The 22,425-nt window shown below is 40.3% G+C and overlaps 1 protein-coding gene across 2 annotated transcripts; it reads right to left on the bottom strand.

Annotated features, from left to right (window-relative positions):
- Positions 1-3,277: 3,277 nt before the first annotated feature.
- On the bottom strand, positions 3,278-21,977 carry QRFPR (pyroglutamylated RFamide peptide receptor). 2 transcript variants are annotated; one of them, XM_064450523.1, is made up of 7 exons: positions 21,636-21,977; positions 11,819-11,977; positions 11,133-11,194; positions 9,803-10,038; positions 8,687-8,784; positions 4,188-6,801; positions 3,278-3,460 (listed from the first exon to the last, which is right to left on the bottom strand). In XM_064450523.1, the coding sequence occupies exons 1-6, from the start codon at positions 21,973-21,975 to the stop codon at positions 6,398-6,400; spliced, it is 1,299 nt and encodes a 432-aa protein (XP_064306593.1). In that variant the 5' UTR covers positions 21,976-21,977; the 3' UTR covers positions 3,278-3,460; positions 4,188-6,397. The 2 variants fall into 2 exon arrangements, with proteins under 2 accessions (XP_064306593.1, XP_064306594.1); XM_064450524.1 differs by lacking the exon at positions 3,278-3,460 and having other exon boundaries at positions 6,711-6,801; positions 8,687-8,731.
- Positions 21,978-22,425: the final 448 nt, after the last annotated feature.

Genomic DNA, 22,425 nt, shown 5'->3' with positions numbered 1-22,425 from the left:
AAGGCTTTGCTAGGGGGCAGGGGTGAAAGATGGTCTAAATAAGAAATTGAATGTGATTAAAGCTCTAAGTTTAAGATGTAGGAAAAATCATCTCAAGTCTGAAAACCAGAATTTTGAGTTTATAAAGAGGCATGAAAGTACACATTTACACTCAGACACTGAGTTTTGCACAAGGAGAAAGTTAAGCATCCAAAGGCACTTTTATTCTGGCAAACAGAGCAAACAAAGGTATAGCTGTCAGGAAAGACTAATATTAATTCCATGAAGCACTGTTAAAGCCTCAGCTGAAATGTTGCATTCTATTTAATCGTGCACATTTAGAAAAGATTAGAGATAGAGGAGAAAAGGACCATGAGCAAGGGAACAGTAAACTTACCTGACAAGACAGACTCTTGAGAAACCGTGGTGTGATTAATTTAGAAAAAATGAGTGCCACCATTGGAAAAAGCAAACAAAACCTAGAAAGCTATGAAGAGATTTCAACCAGAAACTTAAAAAAATGTGTAAGAAAAGAGTGCTGATCTAAAAAAGGTCTTTCAATGTAAGCAAATTACATCTTTTTAAGAGAGGGTCCCTTTCATAAACTGACCATATTCCACAAACATCAACTGAGCCCAGTGAGCTACACTGCTTACACGTATTCCCAAGCAAACCTCTTAGAGGCACCCTATAAGCTTGTATCAGAAAGTGGTGAGACAGTATTTTAAATATGATTGCTTCATGGTAACTTTGTATTTAACTTCTATTTTCACTGTTACCACCATACAAATAGAAATAGACAAAAATTCACAACAGTGAAAAATTCAAAGATACACTGTTTTCAAAGTCACATAATATTTTCCTAGTAAGAACTGGGAAAAAACATCACACCTACAGGAACTGCTTGATCAGCGATAGCACAAACAGCTAGATATATAGATGTAAAAGGAATTAAAAAATCATTAGCAGAACCAGGTATCAAAGCAAACTTATAGGAGGCTAACTTGGAGTATATCAAAACAAAACAAACAAAAAATCAAAGAGAACACAGCAAAGCCGCTGTGCAACGGGACCAGAAAGGTTATAGGCCAGTGAGATATGTAGCATATAGTAGTCTGGCTATGCTAACAGGAGATCTATTGCTCTGCGAGGCAAGGTAAGAAATGGATGGACTGACACGGAATTTAAGCCTGAAAGTGATAACTCTATAGATCAGCAATTATATAGGAATGAGTACATGAGGACTGCAAAAACAAAGAGGCAGATGAATGATTTCTTCCTTTTGAAGGAGGGAAGGGACTTATACAGGCACCTGGAATTTTTACATTCTTACCTTAATCTGGGTACCTTTGTGAATGAGAGCAGTCTAGAGAAAAACCAAGAATTAAAGTTCTGCTCAGTATCTCCAAGCCTCCCCCTCACGCCAAACACACACACAGAGTGCTTCTGCTGTCCAGCTACATAGGGCTGCTTCAAAAAAACCCATGCAAATACTTGTATACATTACTGAATCTCTGAAGTTGTTTCTTTTGATATGGCTTGAAATAGCTCTTTTTTTTTGTGGAAACGTTTCAAGTTGAGGTTTTCCCATTTTTCACCAGCAAGTGATAGAAATGGATGATATTTGGGGCAAAGGTTTTAAGATTATTTTTCCAAAGAATGAGAAATAAGCAGAAGTTTCTGCTTTGAGAAAAAAAAATAGAAAATGTAAGGAAATAAGAGTTTTTTGTAGAAAGCTTTGTGTTCCACAGGAAGCTGATCTTCCTATCCCATCTCTCTAAGTTACCAGCTCTACTAAACCCTTTCATCTACTTACTCCTTTTTTAATGGGCAATAATAATCTAGTACTTATCTTCAACACTCTTTGCGTATTCTCATCTTTCAGGTTTCCCTTCCTCTCTAGCAGATGACCCATTTAAAGAGCTTCTACCATACTCAAAGCCTCTGCAAGCAGCATATACAACCATTACGTATTAGCTAATCATGTAATCGGAATATAGACAGGACTAACACATTGCCAAGCTGAGAATTTATATACGTACCCCCTTGATGTAGGCACATCACACATCTCTGCTGGCTTGGCAATCATGAGAGACATGGAGCAAGGCTGCCTCCCATTATTCCTTGGAATAGGCTGATATTCAATACTTTAATTGCTATCTTTTAACTCTCCAGAAAATCTTTCCCCTCAAGCCTCAGTTTGAACTTTTCTCATCTACATGAGTTGCTATTACTATCTTAGAAGCAACAAAAAAGTAGTTGTTTTATTACATGGCTTTACAACATGTACTCTCAAATCAACTTTTTCAGCAAAGCTAAGCAAAGGACTTCCATCTGTTCTTCACAACCGAGCCTCAGGCAGCTGAACCCTGGACAAGGGTTTACACCTACTTACATGTGCTTTTCAACAGCCTGTCTCTGCTTTGCTCATGCCATCAGCCTTCAAGCACCTGTTCACCTTTCCCTCCAGCATCTCCCTTTATGGCACGCTCCCTTCTAAATCCTCACCACCACTACCATTCCCTCCAAACAGATCACTTCTCATGAGTGTTCTACCAGAGCAAACTAGCATTGCAAGAGAGGTTTTTGCTTCTTGACCGAGAACAAGCAACTTGCAGATTTACAGTTGATGTACAAGCATTTTTACATAAACTCACTTTGCAAAGACTAGGCAGTACTCCTCAAAATGCTAACCATAACCCAAGGTCTTAAAGAGCTAAATGATCACCTCTGGATCTTGGTTTTTATTGGGAATTTGGCTGAGGATGTTCTAAGCACACACTGCCAGACTGAGATAGACCATCTTCTCTGCTACTACTTGTTATCCTTGTTTAGGGAACAAAGCCTACCTGAAAACAGAACGAAACGATGAAACTTCAAATGGACACCTGGTCTGCAGAAAAACACACCCCTCACTCAATAGCACAAATGTCTTATGAAAACATTGTCAACACTACAGGGGAAATGCAAGTTCTCTGTTTAGTTGTTCATCATCTTCAGTGCCTGCATAGCACTGTGTTAGCCCATACCAGCATCAAGTCTGCTCAATAAAAGCATAGTTCCCTGTCTATTCATCAAAGTATTACAGCCCAGTACCTATTTCTAAAGCTTAAAAACCATACCCACAAATGAATCCATCAGATGTCCTCTGAAACTAATTCCTCCCCTCCAAAACAATAAAAGAACTCTGCCAGGAAAACTCACTTTTTTCTTTTCCCCTCCCAAAGAATGGGAAATCTGTAGCAGATGCACTGCTACAGCCAGTTACTGAGAGGATTTGCGCCTTTCTACTCACTGTTTTCCTTGGTTATATTCTCCTGACTTCAGTTGAGCAAGACCACACATCTGACACTTTTTCCTGGTGTATTCAAATTTCCAGAGTCTCTGTTCAGTTGAATGTGTCCTTTCAGGCTCCTGTTGTCATCCACACACCAGCTCCTGGCATCATATCATCATAACTTTAAGGCTTAGTCCCTTACAGCTGAGAATAAAATAAGTTTCTCTTAAATTTGATCAAAGTCAAAGAAGTAAGTGATTAGTAACTAAGATATTAGAAAGAAACTTTTTTGAGGAAGCATTTTTCCTCAAAGAACACAAGTTTTGATAAATATTCTCAGTTTAGGGAAAATGAGCGTGGTTATCTTCTTTGTTCTCCAGTAAAATCATTAGCCAAAAATTTTTCTGATCAGATTCACCATGCAATTCCGTTCATATAAGATGGGAATAAGCAGGCAAGCTGGGAGGACAGAAGGGCTGTTCTTACCACAGCAACCAGCTGTCACTGGTTTGAAGTACTCAGTTACAGCCACACGCTCAGATACACATGACATGAGTCATTGCAAGAGACATGCTAGTAGCCAGGACTGACAACTGACCTGATTTAATGGAACAATTTGTTTTGTTAGTTAAATCAAAGCTGAAGCTCTGACATATTAAAAAAAGCGCATGGGCAAAATCTTGGTTCTATTTAAGTTAATAAAGGGTTTTCTATTCCCTGCAGCTAGGGCTTCTCACAAGATTAGCCGGCTCTGAGAAAACTATTGTGGCAAAAATGCACAAATAATATAGTTACTATTAAGGACAGTGCAAGAACTGTCTTTAGTAGTTTGGTTTGTATTTAATCTAACCGTAGCCACATATATCTGTACTGAAACATTTAACACTTCTCTCCTACCAAGAGACTGGAAGTTTTTGCTCCCCTCTCTCACCTTATTCTGTGAAGTCCTTTAAATCACATCTCTCAGGATTACAGTAACGGCTGGCACCTGTAACAGGACTGGAATCTCATCACAAAAAACAGCCCATATAAGCTGATATGAAACTTTAAACAAAGAGAGACTCAGAGAATTAAGTTTACAGCAGATGCTCCTAGTGCCAAATAGCACCAGCAATGCCAAAAAGGAATTTTAATGAAAAAACTAATACAACAGTTACTTGCTGCCATAACATTTTATGAGACACTAGTAGAAACAGATAAGACAAAACAAAAATATAGAATACTTGGAAGTTCATTAAACACTCATTAAAATCTGTCATTGAAATTAGCAGTGCAAATAAATAAAAAGCTTAAAATAACTGGTTTTTCAGTTACAGAATCTGTCAAAACACACAGTTCTCATCATCAGCCAGATAAACTTGACACCAACTGAGGAAAACTACTGCAAAAAGCCACCATTAGCCCCTATTCTCCAGGACTGAAAAATTTTAGTAAAAGACCCCTGTCTACAAAGAAGACAGAAATGGCCTTCAAAGGAAATCACAGTTGTAAGTGCAGGCAAAAATCGTTGCTGTTGCTTACAGCATTATTCGAAGGTAATGCACAAGGTCATGCCTGCATGACTGTCTAAAGCAGAACCTGACCTCACCCATGTTGTTCTACCAAGACAGAGCTCTCCAAAATTGTTATTTTATCTAATACATATGCTTATGTAAATAGGAGTGCTCTTAATTCCTGGCTGTCAGGACAAGTCATTGCATGGGAGTAGATCAGATAGAATATAAATAGTATATATGTAAATGAAGAGTATGTTACAAACCAGCATCAGAATGCCTTTTCCAATGAAAATTTATAAACATTACAGAAGGATCAGATTACTTCCAATCTATACAAGCGTAATTTAGCCTAAGTTTTCATTTACTATGAAATGTAAAGTAGCAATGTAACAGAATCTTAAAATTCACTGTCAGGGGAGTACCAAGGTCCCTTAGGGGAGGCAAGAGGTGACAGAAGAGAGCACCAACCTTAAAACTGCTATTGAAGGATCTAGCCTAACCTCCGCTGGAGTTGCACGTTATGTATTTCAAAGCCTCATTTATGGGATCAGATGACAGCGTACCATTCTAGATCACACTTTTCTCCCAACCCCACACTTGTAAGCATTCTCTTACAATTTTTCGGTTTGACTCACTGAGAGCAAAAATGTTTAGAATTTATATGGATTTCAAGCCTGGAATTCACTGTGAAGCCTCAAAACAGTAGAACACTTGCCCTGTTCTTAGACAGTACTTAATCCACTCTGAAGATGATGGAGAGACAAAAAAAATAGTGCATGTCTTCAGAGAAGTGTGTGGTCAAAAGACTGTGATAGTTAATGGAAAGTCTTCTGTAGAGTCCTAACAGGCTCTGGATCTGGCCTTTATATCCCTCCAGAAATTGGCAACACCACACTTTCAACCCATAAGTTACATATCCAAGCACAATTATACGTTAAACTCAGTGTTTATAGGCCACACCTCCAGCATCTGCTCACCCTTGTACAGCACTTTTCCAACTTCCACATTTTTCAGCAGAGCAACACAGTTTACAGGGCAGTATGCTGGCACTTAAATTTGTACCCAAGAATTAACCTGTAAAAACAGCACATTAATTATGCATGCATTGTTAATTTCTAATATGATTCTCATTAATAAAATCTGAATTTGCATGCAATGTTTAATCTCTTCAGAGCCAAATTCTGGCTAGCTCTGTCCTCAGAGCTGCAGAGAATAGACGTTAGACCCATGCCAGACTTGCAAGTCATCCAAAAAAGTGTGCGCTTTCCCCACAGTTCCTGTCTTCTGGCTTTCAGCTGTGTATGATCCGGCCATATGCCACCATCCAGACACAGAATAAACAGAGCAAGCAATAGTTGTTCAGCTTACCTAAAGCAGAGGGCAAACAAGCCCTAAATTAGCTTAGGAAGAAAAAAAAAAAAGAGTTGGTTTTTTTTCTGGAAATCATACAGTAATACTGTTTTCCAAAGTTTTACTCCTCACCGTTATAAAGTATATTATTTTCTCAACCATTATCCCAACATTATAATAATCCACAAAATATTTTTCCCCTCATTTCAGCATGCAAAGTAGAAAACTATTTTAAATGGCCTATTCAAAGTTATATAAAGAGAATACTTTTTCCATTCTCAAAACCTTTGTGATGCTACTGTCCATTTCCTAATGCAGAATGCACGGTAAGCTCAGAGCTGAATAAGGCAAGGTGGCTTTTCAAATTCCTTTTCGCAGCTGGCTGATCGCAGAACTTGACTTCAATGTTGCCATCACTGAATGCCTCCCTCCTGGCTTCGTCTGAGTCAGTTGGATCTCTTTGAGAAAGACTTGCCTTTTGCTGCCTCATAGTAATCCCTGAGCTCCCAAGGTGCCTGGTTGGTGAGGCATTTTCCTTGACAATGCAGAAGCAGATGGCAGACAAAAAATTTTTCTTGAAGTTTTCATTCATGAAAGCATACACAATAGGGTTGCAAATAGAATTGAAGAATCCTATAATCTGGACGATTGCAAAGATCATTTTGACCGTCACATCATCATACTCCTTTTCAAAATTACCTATAAAGGAAAAAGGAAATGCGCTGTAAGCACAGAATGGCACAAATAGCTACTATTTAGCCTATTTTTATCCAGTCTGGCATTAGAAGGTTTTGTTTAAAATTAACAAAAATCCTTGCTGGAGATTCTTAATATTAGCAACAGCCTTTCATCAGCAAGGAAAGCCCAAGATCTACCACAAAACTCTGCTTTATGTACATGCAAGTAAAGACAGAGCCATTCAAAAGAGGCAATTTATGAGCCAAAAAAATTGCTCAATGGCCAAGCAACAGAAAACTAAGTATAGGCCTTGTTTATTCAAGTTGTTCTGGCTCTGTCTTTCATGTCCACATCAAATGTGTAAGTACTTTAATAACAATTCCTGTGTTCTCACTGGCCATACACGGCTACTTTCTGTGTGCTGACGCAGAGGAGCTCATGGAGGTTAAAAAGTATCTTGGTCACATCTTTCACTCTTTAATCAATGAGATCAGAGGACTGAATTCCTTGAATTCAAGTACTCAGCGACTAAGCTTTGGATAAGCACTACAAAGGTTTACATGGCAAGTAAAATAAAGGCCTCGGAGCACCTGAAATAATTCCTGAAATTAGCAATGAAAAGAGAGCACATGGTTCATGGAGTGTTATAGGCAACTTTAACATGGGACAAGCCAGGCAAGTATAATAGTAACAGCTTCTGTACTTCTGATTCTGCCCAGGCATAAATATCATTTGGTTCAGCTGCCTGGCTGCAGGACTACTGATTTATCTGCTACAACCTTATTTGAGATAGAAGAGAAACAGCTACTGCCTTTGGCAAGTAGAGTACAACAACTACTGAAAGCTTCATCTTGTTCCTACACATAGCCTGCTGCATAGTCCCACACGCTATCCCAGTACCCACGCAGGAGTTGGGAGACGAACAGTGTAAGACCCCTGAGAATAGGGCAAATAGCAAAAAGCAAAGATAACAAGCATTGAGGGCATTTCCAAGTGAATATCCAGTCCAGAACACTGAAAAAGTTCAGCTGAATTCACTGGGTATTATCACTATGATGGCCAGTATTTATATTTCCAGCCTACCTCATTAAAACCAGGCCAAGGGAAGGGATAAATATTTCACAGCAGTTTAACTCAAAGCATTATGACAACTTAAGCAGATGCAAATAGAAGTTGTCACACATTAAATTAAAATTTAATTTTAATTAACAAGTTACTTGCTCAAGAGGTTTTATACTTGGAAATAACTTGCAGCTTCCAGCCACGTACTTTTGACCTTTCAGCAAATGAGGGTAGCATGACACACATAGAAAGAAAAAGAATCTACAAAGATATGCTCACCACCCTAATAGTGAAGCCTTGCTTTTTCTTGAGTCTTGTAAGGCCTAGCAAACCTCCTTTTCAGGACTGGATTACATGCTATACAAATTGAGGAACAATGACAATCTCCTTTCTAAGGAGCTTACATTCTAAAAGAGCTGGTAGAGGGTTTAGGGTCCCTCCCACCCACCCTGCGACAAAGTTGAGTAGAGTTTACAGCAAGACACAAAGGTTATCTTTTTTTATTATTCATACAGCAGGGAAGAAGAGATCTGACTGACACACAACGTATCTCAGATATAAGGTATCTCCCAAATGCTACATCTGATAAGAGTTTTTTTGACATGTGTTCATTTTCCATGAGCACTGCGGATCTATCACTTATTAACTTCAGAGTAATTAATTTGTTGTCAGCTACATATCTCTGTTACAAGATAGTGATCCAGGATTTCTAAGCACAACATTAGCCTTTGCTAGCAGAAGATATTCTATAGCCAAGCTTTTCACAACCTGTACTTCCATTACCAAAAAGAAAAAAAAAACCACTAAGAAAGGCTTTATTGTAAAACACATGGCAGATACTCACTGAATTCTATCATCATGTGAATCACATGGAAAGGGGCCCAACAGACTGCAAAGAGAAACACCACTGTCACCATCATAACAATTGCTCGCTTCTTCTTCCTGAAATTGCATCAAGACATTCCATACTGAATCACTAAGAATTGACTGGTGGTTTGAAGTGTCTCTTCAAGTTAAATCTGTACATGTGTTCTGATGGTTGCAGATGCAAATAAAACCCTGGCAGAGTGCTCAGAAGTACACAATTCCCTTTGAAACTAAAAAATGCAGCATCATATAAATGTAGTACATCAATTAACACCTTTTATTTCTTTCTTTTGGGAAAGCAATGCACTTAACATACCTTGCAAGGCATTTTCACTCTACTCAGGCAGATGCAATTCTAATAGTAGGAGATGGGAGGGGAAAAAACCACAGGAAATTCCATTAATAGCTCAAAAAACAGGAGTCCCTTCCTAGATCTGGGACCACTGACCATGCCTGCAGCACCTGATTACACAGAGAATAAGTGAAACTACACCTGCAACATTCAGCCTTTACTGGTAGGTGAAGTGCTGCAATAAGAGCAAGCAACACACCACCTGCTCCCACTGTAATATCTCACAGACTCAAGGTATACATTAATTTATCATCACCCCCAAACTGATACACAATGCATATAACTGCATTCATAGATCCCAGGATGGATCTCTCAGTTGAGCTAAAGAAGCAGCACTTCACTGGCAGCAGCTACTAGATCTTCTCCCCACCACAGGAAAATAAGCTGAGCAGTAGCCCGAAGATTACATGTCGCTTTAACTCCTGTGAGAGTGCACACTCTTTCAGTTTTGATTTACAAGGGTCGGCTTCCTTAAATATTTATCTAATAAAGTGCCTAAGGAATAATTTTTCTTTAAGCTGCTTGTCAGTATTCTCTTTACAGTCAATACTCAAGGTAATGCTCTCCTCAATGAGCAGAGCTGTTCCTAGCTAGCTAGCTTTAAAAATCTGGTCTATGCTTGTAGACTTCCCCACGCATAAGGCAGATTTTTTTTTCTTTTTTGCATTGGTTTAAGAATAGTCAGGGAAAAAAACAAGCTTTCTAGAAGTCAAATTTCCAACTGTATTTTACTTTACAAACCTTGATATTTTAGACATTTCACTCCCATGAATGGTTTGAAGAACTGAAGCATCTCCCACTCGTTTCTTAATCCAGAGTTCATAGCCAATTTTAGTGTACAAAAAAAGCATCAACATCAGTGGAAGAAGGAATAGTATAACAAGAATAATGGTCGTATATATCTTCTGATAAATCGGACTGGACCATTCTTCCAGGCAACAAACATACACTTTTTCATATAGAAAATCATATTTAACCTGTAACAAGTGTAAAGGAGATGAGTCACTACAGTGTTTATCAGGAGTGTAAAAACCAAGCACAAACATTCTTTGCTCTTAATACAACAACCGAAATTCAACAAAGAGACTTTTCAGAGTGACAAAATTCTTCCAAGCACTCTTCCACATCAAGTGTTGGGTTGATCCAAGTTGACAAAGAGAGGTCAGGAGATGCTCTGATTTGCACTGCTCCTCAAAACTTTTGTTTTTTAACAAGGATTTTCAAAGGAGACCTTGGCTAAACATTTTGCAAGCAAAGATAGGTGTATAGAAAGCTCACATATTAGTCAATTTTTTTTCAACATTCAGACTCCCAAGCAGCAGATTCTGACATGCCTTTTTTCCCCCCCCTCCAAAAATGTACGGTAACACTCCTTAAACTATATTGTGTACCTAATTACATTTTAAACTAGACAGTTCTTCCAAACCTCAGGGAAGAGTATGTCATCCTGAAACAGTAATCCAAGCCCTACACTGCTGTGTGCCGGTGCACCTACAAACCAAAAGGAAGCCACAGTGGATGTCATAGATGTAATCACTGCTCTGACATAACTGGGGAGGGTAGACATGACTAGTCTGTGCTGTAGTCCTTTTTGCAGGGCATGCAAGTCCTAAAGCTTAGTGAGGCATGAACTGCTGTAAGATCTTGATGCTTTAATGTATTGTAAATGTGTTAATGACTTGTAAATAAACTGATTCTTCTTCTTTATCTAAGGCAGGAGCCAAACCCCACTGGAACAGTGGAGGGCAATAAAAGCTTAGATAAGAGGGCAATAGTATGTAGGGAGGACAAGGGGCTCGGGATCATGACATGTCATCTATCCTGCCAAAGACAGTTATCACTGGTCTTTACCAAGGTGGGCGGGCCTCCTATACTTAACCTGGAAAAGGAACACTTATAATTTTATATGTTTGATAAATAGCCTCTCTCATGCTGGCACACAGAACAAAAGCTCCACTTCTTTTATCCCACGCTCATTTCTTAGGAGTTTATTCAATTTCATTGCTAAAGGTACAAAAATGTCCAGCAAGGACCTAGTTTAAAATGTAAATTCCCATTTCACCTAACATACCTCAAGCCGCTGCACATGCCACATAGGTGACCCAACAATAACTGCCAGCAGCCAGACTATGCCTGTAAGCAAATACATTTTTTAATACTTTGTACAACAAGCAGCATAAGTTTTGGTATGAACAGTTTAACATCTTCATCTTTAAAAAGTCAAGCAAAATAGACAATTTAAATAAAGAACAAAGTTTTCTATATGAGGCATACATCAGTCAACATTGACATCAATAACAGCATGCTCTTTTCTTATCAGTTTTCCGTCTCTCAAACTACCTTCATTTATTGGTATTCATGTGTAAAGGCAACTTAATTTGCACAAGCAACATTATGTACCTTCTTTTTGTGTTAAAATGGAAGGATCGTTTACAGGTGTGACACCGCTTTAGCATTGCTTGTATATTTTGAACGTTTCTTAAAAAGAACAAAAGAAGAAAAAAGGCTGCCAAAGATTTATCAGTCTTGGTTAAGTAAATCTTTGACTTCAGATTCGATATTTATTGTCAGGGTTTTGGCTAGTAATTACTATACATAGAGGCACTATCCTTGAGCTATTTTATAGTCGTTACCAGACTAATTATTAGCTCTACCTTGGGATCACTGGTCATATTAGCACCTCCTGTTCTGTCACACCATCTGCACTGAAGATTACTTCTCTATACACATGATTACTGGAGATGCCTAAGATCTTACCAAGCATCGTGAAAGCTCTTTTATTGGTGTACTGCCATTTCATTTTTAGTGGATGCACAATTCCCTGGTGTCTTTCCACAGCAATGCAGGTCATGGTAAGAATCTCAGTTACAATAGCAGTGGACTGAACAAATGGTACCATCTTGCAAGCGAAGGCACCTGCAATAGTCAGAAAGTAAGATATGCAACTGTTCTAGTTCATGAAAAAGCTATTAATACTAGACTTCATTACTAAAGTACTATTATGCAAAAAGAATGGACTCATATGAGTTTAGCTGTTAAAATAAATCTAAGAGTAAGTCAATTATTGAAGCAGCTTTCAGTAGTCATTCTCCCACTGTACACACTATACCTGCAAAACCAAGACTTCTAAGGACATATTTTCGTTTGCTCCGTATCAGTCAGACTTATTCCTATTTCACTTTTGACCAAGTCTTCCATTACCTGTTCTTATATGTGCCAAGTTACAGGGATATTTATTATCTTTTTACCTTGGCAGATTACTCTCCAGTTTTGTGAAGGTCTTAGTGTTACCTGTTTAAAAGTTTACATTTTCTGCAGTTGCAAAGACATTCCTTCTGCTCATTTAAATACCTCTTAGTATACTTTGGCACTTAATGCATCATTCTGCCAAGCAATATATATACAGGAGTCCTCTAAGAGGTGTAACATAAGAAGAGAAATTCAACCTCTATCATCTTTCCATTCTCCAAGTCTCCTTCTTTCCTGATTAACACATCATATTAATGACACTGTCCAAATTAAATACAACTTCCTGCCTGCATTTTCACAGTTGTATATGTTCCCACTGTATTTATGCACAGCTAGCACAGATCAGATTTCATCGCTGCTATAGCTTCCCAAAAGTCCATATTCAATTCTTAGCACATTAGTCATGCTTCATTACTCATCCTCAAGACCCAACTATCTTAGAAACAGTGGTGTAAATTACTCAAAACTGATGTCAATGCCCTTCCCAACCTACCTCTCATTTACTCATTTTCTGACCATATTTCTGGGCATAATTTTGTATGCCCACATTCTCACAGTTCCCTCACATGCTTACCATTCAGTAACAGCTACAAATTTCAGAAACAGCTGGGCTTATTTCCCTTACTTGATCATTAATTACACTTTACCCAGATCTAATCCGTAAACTCAAAATAGCTGAAGGAATATCTGATCCAATTGTAAGTCAAGCTTAAAGATGCTACAGACACCTTAAGCAATAAAAGCATAGAAAAAAAAGAAAGAAAACAAACAAGAAACTATCAAAACATAATCCTGACCTCCATGAAGGGAACAAGGAATAGGGAAAGTTCTGTCTGCTACGCCAGGCTAAAAGACACTATAGTTTACACGAAAGAATTGGTTTGCTACTGGTCTTAGCAATTCTAGCTGTCAAAAAAAATCACTTTTTCTGTGGCTCCAGAAAGGGAAGGGTAGGGCTAAGGGCAAAGGCTGGAAGTCAAGCACCTTTCAAGTACATATTCAACACAAGCAGCACCATGAATATGCACAGAGATCTGGCTTAAAGCAGAATAAAAATACACCATGCAGCCCAGTTTCAAGCTACTTGAATGAAATCTTAGCATCATCAGTAGGAACTGAACGGACAAAGACGCACTGAGCTGCATGCCTGTTTCTCATCCAGTATGTATTTTTGCCAGGGTTTTCTTGCTCAGAACAAGCAAGACAAGGCATCTTGACATCTGGCATCAACAGCATTTTATACAATAAATTTCCCTCCACTTCTTCCTTGGCTTCAGTAAGGACAAAGTAAATCCCTCATGAAACACAGCCAATATCTTAATTCAGCATCTCATCAGTTTCTCACTACAACCCATGCAGTACGAGCCACACATGTAAGCACCAGACCCACTCAGTCAAATTTATAATTCTTCAACCAGTGTGTTGAAACTTCTGTAGTGAGATGACAAAAGCAAGCTCAAATCATACCTTCTTTGCACATGGCAAATGGTGAATACAACCAAAGAAGAGGCTACAGCACACATTCCCTGGCTTACTGCCATGAGTAAAGCAGAGAAAGTGATCTTCGGTCAAATCCAATTCCTACTCCTTTGAGTCAAAATAAGAGTTTCCACTAGCCGTTTCAAGTTTTTTCTTCACTAAGGTAGAAGTGACTCCTGACACAAATAACAAGAACAGAAAGCAAAATTTGTGCATGAAAGATGTTTACATTCCTGTTTCACTGAAGAAACAAGTTCGAGTGCTGAAGCTGTGGAAAAAAAAAAACAAAACAAAACAAACTTTCACCATGTGCTGTTTCTTACAGTTTGAAAAAAAGTCAGAGTTAAATAAAGTCAAGTCCACTTGAACTCCATTATAGGGGTTTTCCTGTTATGCACTATTCCTTCAGTGAAGTCCCAGCATTCCAGGGTGTTCTTAGGAAGCAAAGAAGTATCACTCTATTACTCTACTTAAGAAACAAAATGAGACAGCGACTTTCACTGAAGTTATATGGGTCTGGTGGAATTTCCAGCTTGTGCCCAACTATTCAAAGAGCAAGCAGAATATCTGAGTTTATCAGGTAGTAACTCCCAAATTCCCAGATTTTTATTGCCTTTTACCGATATCTTCTCATTTTCTTCCCAATTACTACACTGGCAAAGAGCACGGACTACCACTATCCCTTTAGCTGAATCCCAAGAAAACGCTGAAGACACTTCTTATTTCATCTCTTTCAAGACAAATGCACAGTAAGTGATTGCCTAAGCTATACATAAATAAATTTAAAAGTTCATAAAAGGAAGAATCTATATGATGTCTACAGATTGATCCTACTGAACTGGACAGAGAAGTGACAGTAGCACTTCCAGAAATGAGAAACGGGATGTTTGTCATTAGACACAGCTGGGTGAAATCACACACTAGCACAGGCACTATCAGCTTTTGTACACACGGAAAATGGGAATAATTTCTTTTTAATTAAGATAACTGTTTCAGAATGCTGGCAGTTGGCTTGGGGCAGCACAGAGAAAAAGGAAAAAGACAACCTGAAACTATTATTTCAGAATACTAAAAAGCTCAGAGTGACCACACTGGTTATTCCAGGGATATTCTGAAACAGAACATCTGTAAGATGAACTCTTCAGTAGATTGTTTCAAAACACTGTCTCCAAGTCCACAAGCCCTAACAAAAAGCTTATTGTTGTTGAATTGGAATAAAATTACTGAAAGGACTTCAGAAGTCCTTTATGGAAGTCCAACTGTCATTTTATTCTTTGGGATTTAGCTGCCTAATGTCCAAAGTCTTGATTCTATCGCCCTGTTCCCTCAGATACTTGCAGGCTACAGGGCCCCAGCATGGCCTCGCAGAGTTGTCTCAGTCAGTCTTACCAAGCACAGAAGAGAACTGGAGAACCACAGAATAATGCTGATTGGAAACAAACTCAGAATGTCTCTAATCTGACCTTGTGGCTCACAGCGGGATCAGCAATCAACAAGTATCCAACTTCACAAATAGTGAATAAATTACAATCATATGATAAATTACATTAGAAAACAGTGATTATTAAAGTTTCCCTAAGGGAAAAAACTTAATACATGCATCTATTTAAAATATCCTCTTACTTACCAAAAAGTAGTCTCCTACCTTGTAAAAGAACTCTCTAAATAAACAGACACCTCACACTTTAATGATCAACTGGAGAGATGCAATCCCTTTCTAGAAACATAGCTATGAAGTACAGATTCCAAACAACACTAAAATTTATAAACCAATGTTTCTTAGCTGCTGATTTAAATCATTAATTACTAAGGCGACCTTCAGTGTCAAGTGAAGCAATGTAAGAGAAACTCGATCGTTCACTTTTTTCCCAAGCTGACAATCTTGTTATGTTACTACTAATTATTTATCTTAAGCCCCTACTGTCTTTAGATCATTAATAAAAGCGGAGGGGGGAGACGAAGCAAGCAAAAAAGGCAGGCAGAATACACAGTTCTAGCAGGATTTGGCAGCTAAAGCCCATACAACACAGCAACCTCACATCCTTGCCCTCCCAGTCCTAGTCACTGACTCTCAGAAGATAAAGCAGCCTACATGGACTACTCTGCTTCCCCACGTATTACTGTTAATTGACCCAAATTAGATTTCCTCTCAGGCTTCACAATAATAGATCACCTGGTAAGCAGAATCTACAGGATTAAAAAGTGAGAGCAACTTCAAAACCAAAAATCCTCTTCTATTGCCTGCTTATGTGCATCCGACCCTTGAGTTAACCAGCCGCTTTCAGAACAGAAGGTGCTCCCCTTGCCCCTAAATCAGAATCTGGACACAACAATAAAAATCCAGGATTCATGCAATCACTGACTTACTCCTGAAAACAATGTTTAGCTTGATTCGTACAAAAAGTCTGGCTAGATCCTCACTTAAACTGAGGTTTACGTTCTTGAGCCAGTCTCCAAAATTTGTGTGGACACCAGCTACCTAAGGTGATTAACGAACACTAAATGAGCCAAAGTCTAGAGAGATGGAGCTTGGGAAAAAAGGATGCTGCTTGCTGCTTCCTAATGCAAAACACACAGCCAGACTTATGCCAGGTCTTTGAGGTACCTGGAACACTTTATACTATACTGCACAAAATACACAACACCTATATAATGCCTCCAAATGCAGAGATAAACACAGATCCAGGAAATTAAGCATTCTGATATGAACCCAGCACTGATGTCTTCTTGTGCTAAAACTAGGCACCAGGAAAACTTTATTTCTCAAATTCTGGTTCACATTTGGGAGGTGGGGCTGCGGCTACACTGAATCTTTCAGAACAGAGTCTTGCTTCAGTTCTTTTGCAATCTAAGAAGCAGTTTTAGGCATCTAATATGCCTAAATCAGAAAGAATCCAATTAATATTTTACAAAGACTTTCTAAAGGCTGTTTAAAAACATTTTTTTTTCTTGGAAAGACTCGCTGCAAAACTATCCTTTTCTGCCTGCTCATTTTCCACTTACATCCCCCAGCACAGAAACATGTGACTTTTTTGAATAGTCACAAATAATAATACTTTACCTAATATCTTAAATATGCATCAAAATTTTAAAATGTTTAACCTCCTACAAGGCAAGGCTTTCAGCAAACATTTCCAATAGATCATTAGTGAAGACAGTACTACAGCATTTAATACTGACCATTTCCAATTGGGAAAGGAAATAATTTGCAAAGGAATACTGGGAATGAAAATAACTAATTGCTTCTCTTTTTCAAGAAGCTAAGAGGTTCCTAAAAGTATTCCTTATGTGCTGCTGAAAACTGCATAGATTATTCAAGCAATGATTAGTTTTCCCCAATGATAATACACTCAGAAGGCTGCAAATATAAATGATATTCTAATATTCCCTTAAACAATGCTTCATGCCTTCATTATCAGATGTTGTGCCTGTAACTACAATTGAGCCATTTCATCACCCATTTAAAAGATCAATTTTTGTTTTATTAGGCAGGCAAACAAAGGCAAAATCCTAAAACCATTCTCTGATCAAATTTAAATTCCTCATTCCTCTGTTAAAATGTTGTTGACCAAGCCCTTGCACTAAAATCTCTATCACGGCTTGTAAACCAGTTCTCTCCAGCTCACTTGATACAAGCAAGGTAAGTTTTCTTATATTTTGTAACTTCAGGGCAGAAAACAAGTCAGTCATCAACACACAGATAATACCCTTAATGGCCTTTCATACTTGGACAATGTATTGTTTTATCAATTCTTGGCTACACAAGCATTTTGTGTCCTTAGTAGTTTACCATCTGCGAAGTGCAAGTCTCTCACATGTTACCTACAGAGGATAAAGAACATTATACATACATCTGCCCAGAAAAAGGTATGAGTTTAGCACTCTATTGTAGACCTGTGGTAGTTTAAGTCTGTTTACAGTCAACTACAGCAGCTGAGAAAATCGTACGGCACAAGCCCATGCAGTTAGAGCATGGACCTCAAATAGCCTATAATTTATTTACAGATGCAAAATGGGAGCCCACACCATTCCTTCTATCCTGCAATTTGCAAGTGTGGACCACACATGTTGGGCTAGCTGATCAAGGTATTCCAGTCTACCCTCCTCCCCCCCTCCCTCCAAGACACACGCAGCTTCTCTGCCTGTGGGTTTAAAACAAAACCACTCAAATAGGCAACACAGACTTCAGACAAACTCGGATCAGCAGCTTATTCCAAAATGCAGCAATCAGTGAGTAAAAACACATGCAAAGATGCAGGAGAGCTCTGCAGCACAGCACTGCTACTAGAACACAAGACTACCGCAGTAAACTACTGTCTGCAACTGTGGTACAAACAACAAGTAGCACAGGTGGGTATTCTGGGCAGAAATAGAGCTTAAAGATCCACATCTTTTCTGAAGAGAGAAAGGGACTCACCAGCAGGGAACAAAACAGGATGTGGCAAACAGTCCTGTTCACTTGATGCAAGGCAGAGATTGCCAGGTATTTTTACCAAGGAAAAGAACATAACCACCACATCACATGAAACACTATTCTATCCGCATCCTAAAACTTGCTTTCTTTGCCTGATTAATGCAACAGCAAATATTTCACATCAGTCATTGTGCTTAATGTTTACACTATATCAACTCGCAGTAAGAAATTCCCTATACCGAATGTGTGAGTAGACTAAGTTTCTTTGTTAGCATCGTTTTGCTGCTTTTAAGCAAAACACTCTGCCAATGTATTTTATATATATATATAAAAAACTAACCCTGTTATTTCCTTTACTGAGGCATTCACTGTATAATCCCTTCTCAAACCGCCTTCATAAAGAGTTTTATTCCTGACCCTACTCATACGCAAATACCCCAAAATACACAATAGCAGGGCACTGAGAATGAAGAATAAGGCAAGATTTCACCATTACAGATAGAACTACAATAACCACCATGCTCTTACAGAAGTAGATCAATCCTGACATATAACCTCTCACACTGCAGGAAGCAAACAAAGAGTGCTTTTCCATCCCCGACCTGATTTTCAGATGCAAAAGACCTGGTGCTGAGTATGGTTTTGTACCTGTCTTTGGAGTCCTTGTGTTAACTATGCACACCTGCAACCCTTTGGGATTAAAGTGTTTCACACCTCCCTTCAGGAGGACCAAAACAGTAGTTAGTTCTTTCCAACAGCATCCCATAATGCCTTAAAAGATAACGGCTACTCTGGAGCTGTGGCTGTTATGTTTGTATGTTCTGCCTCTACAGTCTAGAGTGTTTGCAGTTTTCCCCGCACCTCTCCCATTCTGCTGTGGGTTTCTGAAGGGGAAAAGAAGAGAAAGAAACACAAACACACACATTCAAGCATGGAGATAGAGAACCAGTTCCAAACCAAAAACAAGTACAAAACCATACTCATGTCTCAGTTCACATCACCTAGTACAGATGCTTGTTTTAGTGATGCAAGTGTAGCTAAACCGAGATATAAAGTGAATAAATGCTCAGAAACCAAAAGATATTTCTAGCATGAAGTGTCTCAGGATGCACTACTTTTCCCAACAGGGATCTATTGCATAGTCAAATAACCTTTTTCTTAACAGAGTTCGAGCTTGCGCTACTCAGAGATGTTGCATTAAGGTGGATAAGAATAAGCCTTTTCAGACCAGAAAATGAAAGGCAAAAGGAAAATTAAACCAGTAAAGCTAGCAAGAAAAAGACTCTTCCCAGACTGGCAGGTCCTGATTTGCAGTATAACTGTAATGACCATTCATGCTTCAACGTGTAAGCCTCAAGAATCGGTTACCCTTGAGACACCATCAGTTTACATCTCATTTGTTTTCCTTCCTCGAATTTTACTTCATGCGGGCACACACACCCCAACCTGCGAAGGGTAACACCCATCAATTATGTTACCTGTTATGTCTTCCCAATACTGTGCTAGTTAAAGCTAATTAGTTTACCAGGACTACAAAGCTGCTATTCAAGTCAATGGGATCTATGGGTCCCCTTCTACTGAAGATGCTCTAGCGCAGCAAAGAGGGTAGACAAAAAGTACCATAAAACCCCCAAAACAGTATACTTTAAGGTATCCAGCTGCTGAATATCTGAAGGTATTTATTGCAAACTTTCTCATTCACTACTTCTGGATTTTCATCAAGCATCCTCAGTAGCAGAAGGTGAATAGCAACATACTTACTCTCCCCATACTTTTCCACATGCCTATGCCAGATCTGCTGTAACCCAGCTCAGGTGGGGGCTCCATCCTACCCAACTTTTAGTTGATTCTGGTCAGATGTATGGTCAAGCTGACAGAGCAGGGTCTTACATGTGAAAAGAATCACACCTCTTCTCTTTAGGGAAAGCGACTCAATTCAGTCCTCTCACCCTTATGTGAGATCTCTTGATACCACCAGTCAATTTCTGCTGTACTCTTTGAGTAAGGAAAACTGGAACTATAACAGTTAGAAGGAAGGCACAGCAGTGTAACTATCAACTTATTCCATTATTTCTATTTACACATCCTCATTAGTTTTGGAGTTCAACATCTGTACTGTCTTAAAACAGTGGTACCTCCTCCAAAGACAGCTCATAAGAAAATAAAACAGTTGTCCTTCCTATCAGTAGCCCCCTGGGGTGTACTCATAATTTCTCCCAGAAAGTTCCTGTTTTTCAGATAAAAGTAAAGCCCACTTCACATTGGGTTAGGTATCCAAATGCTTTTCAAGTCTCCTCTGACCTGTCAATTCCTACCCCGTATTCTAGTCTGTGGGATGTACTGGAATTAAATCTTCATGTTCTGAAAATAACCTTAATTGTCTCCCAACAATAGAAGCACAGAAAGCCTCGGACATTGAAATGTAACTGTGTCATTTTATGAACATTCTTTCTGTTCATATTGAAATATTCTGAAAAATATTTCAATTTGTGATTTTACAAGATGTTGTCTGCTACTTTCTGCAAAAACATCCCTTTTATTTTTCCACTTAATAATTGTCAAACACTGTTTTAAGACCAAGAAAATGAAGATAAATACCATTTGCAACAGCATTACTTCACCTTTGTCTTTTTGTTACTTTACTACTTCGGAACTGGGTTACATGGTAAAAAAAAAAAGAAAAAAAGCAATTCTTTCTAGGCATCAGGGACACCTTGTCCAAAGGTCCTTCACATCAACGGGAATACAACATAATTCCCAATATACGCATGCCTTGAAAATAATGCATCATTCCAACGTAAGTTCTGCACATTCCCTCACTCCCTTATTTCTCCAAGGACGCATTCTTTTTCCTCACAAAAGGCTAAGGAGGTCTGATTCCGAGACGACGGCTGCCACAGGAACTTAAGCCGAAGTGGCATTTCACTTGCCAGACGGATTTAATTGCTTAGAAAGAGGGGGGAAAAAGAGAAAGTATCACAAGATTACCTCATCAACACTGCAGAACGTATAGTTTCTCACACACATACCGCAACTTCTGACAGACACAAGCGCGAAAGCGCGCTGGGTTTAACATAACCGGGGGAGGGGGGGGTGGCATAGCCGTTATTTAACTCTACGGAAAAGCAGCTGAGAGCAGGCTGAGGTACCCGAGGTGCACACCTGGAGATAGCGCCCCAGTCCTGCCATTAAAGACCACGAACGCCTGAAGAGTTTAAGCCCTGCGGGAGGGCCAAGAGCTCCGCAGGGGTGCGCGGGAATCCCGCTGCCCTGACGGGGAAGAGCTGCCCCCTCACAGCGGGGCGGCCGCGCCCTCCGCCTCGGCGGGGGACCAGCCCCGTCGACCGGGGATCCCCGCCGGAACCCCCAAAAACACACCACCTCCCTCCAGCGAGCCCGTAACGACCCGGGACTGCCGGCCCCTGCACCCACCGCCGAACCAGTTGGAGGAGATGTTCTGCAGCATGGTGAAGGGGACGCAGAAGAAGGCGATGAGCAGGTCACTGAGTGCCAGGGAGCAGATGAAGATGTTGGTGACGGTCCTCATGGCTTTGCTGCGGGTCACCACGTAGAGCACCAGGCAGTTGCCGAAGAGCGCCAGGACGAAGATGAACACGCAGATAAGGACGAAGGCCACCTTGGTGCGCCCCGGCAGCTCCGGGATGTACACCAGGGGCTGCAGCCCGTAGAGGTCGATGAACTGCTCCCGCGTTACATTGTTGTCCCGCAGGAGCTGCGCGAACTGCTCCGGGGTGATGTTCAGGGACTGCATGGCGCCGTCCTCCCCGCTCCCTCCTCAGCAGCAGCAGCAGCAGCGCCGCCGCCCACCCCCCGCCATCGCCGGACCACCGCCCCTCCAGCGCTCTGCCGGGGCGCGGGGGTGAAGCAGCCAGGCGGGACCCGGGGCGGAGAAGCGGAGGCAGGAATGCAACGGGGCAGAGGGGACCGCGCCACCAGCTCCGCCCGGCGGCAAACTTCGAGGCGGCGGCAGCCGCCTCCACCGCCCGTCGCGGCCAGCGGGGAGCGGCAGCCAATCAGCGTGCAGCGCGGGCCCGCCCCGGTGGAGTGAGACGGTCGGTAAACGGCTTCCCGCCGCGGGGCGCCGCCCCTGAGGGAGCGCGCGGCGTGGCTGGCTGGTGTCTCCCCGGCGGAGGCTGGACATGGCCGAGGTGGGAGCTGAAACTACCGACGCAGCCTCTGGTCATTTTTGGCTCAGACTGAG

Source organism: Phalacrocorax carbo, chromosome 4 (assembly GCF_963921805.1).
Source record: "Phalacrocorax carbo chromosome 4, bPhaCar2.1, whole genome shotgun sequence".
In the NCBI taxonomy this organism is placed as follows: domain Eukaryota; kingdom Metazoa; phylum Chordata; class Aves; order Suliformes; family Phalacrocoracidae; genus Phalacrocorax; species Phalacrocorax carbo.
This window is presented reverse-complemented; position numbering and strand designations above follow the sequence as displayed.

Excerpts from the sequence above, each read along its gene's own strand:
- QRFPR (XM_064450523.1), bottom strand. The coding sequence starts at position 21,975 with ATGCAGTCCCTGAACATCACCCCGGAGCAGTTCGCGCAGCTCCTGCGG. Across the intron at positions 8,785-9,802 it reads GAAATGTCTAAAATATCAAG|GAAGAAGAAGCGAGCAATTG; the intron begins GTTTGTAAAGTA and ends ATGCAATTTCAG. Across the intron at positions 6,802-8,686 it reads TCACATGATGATAGAATTCA|GTAATTTTGAAAAGGAGTAT; the intron begins GTGAGTATCTGC and ends TTTCCTTTATAG.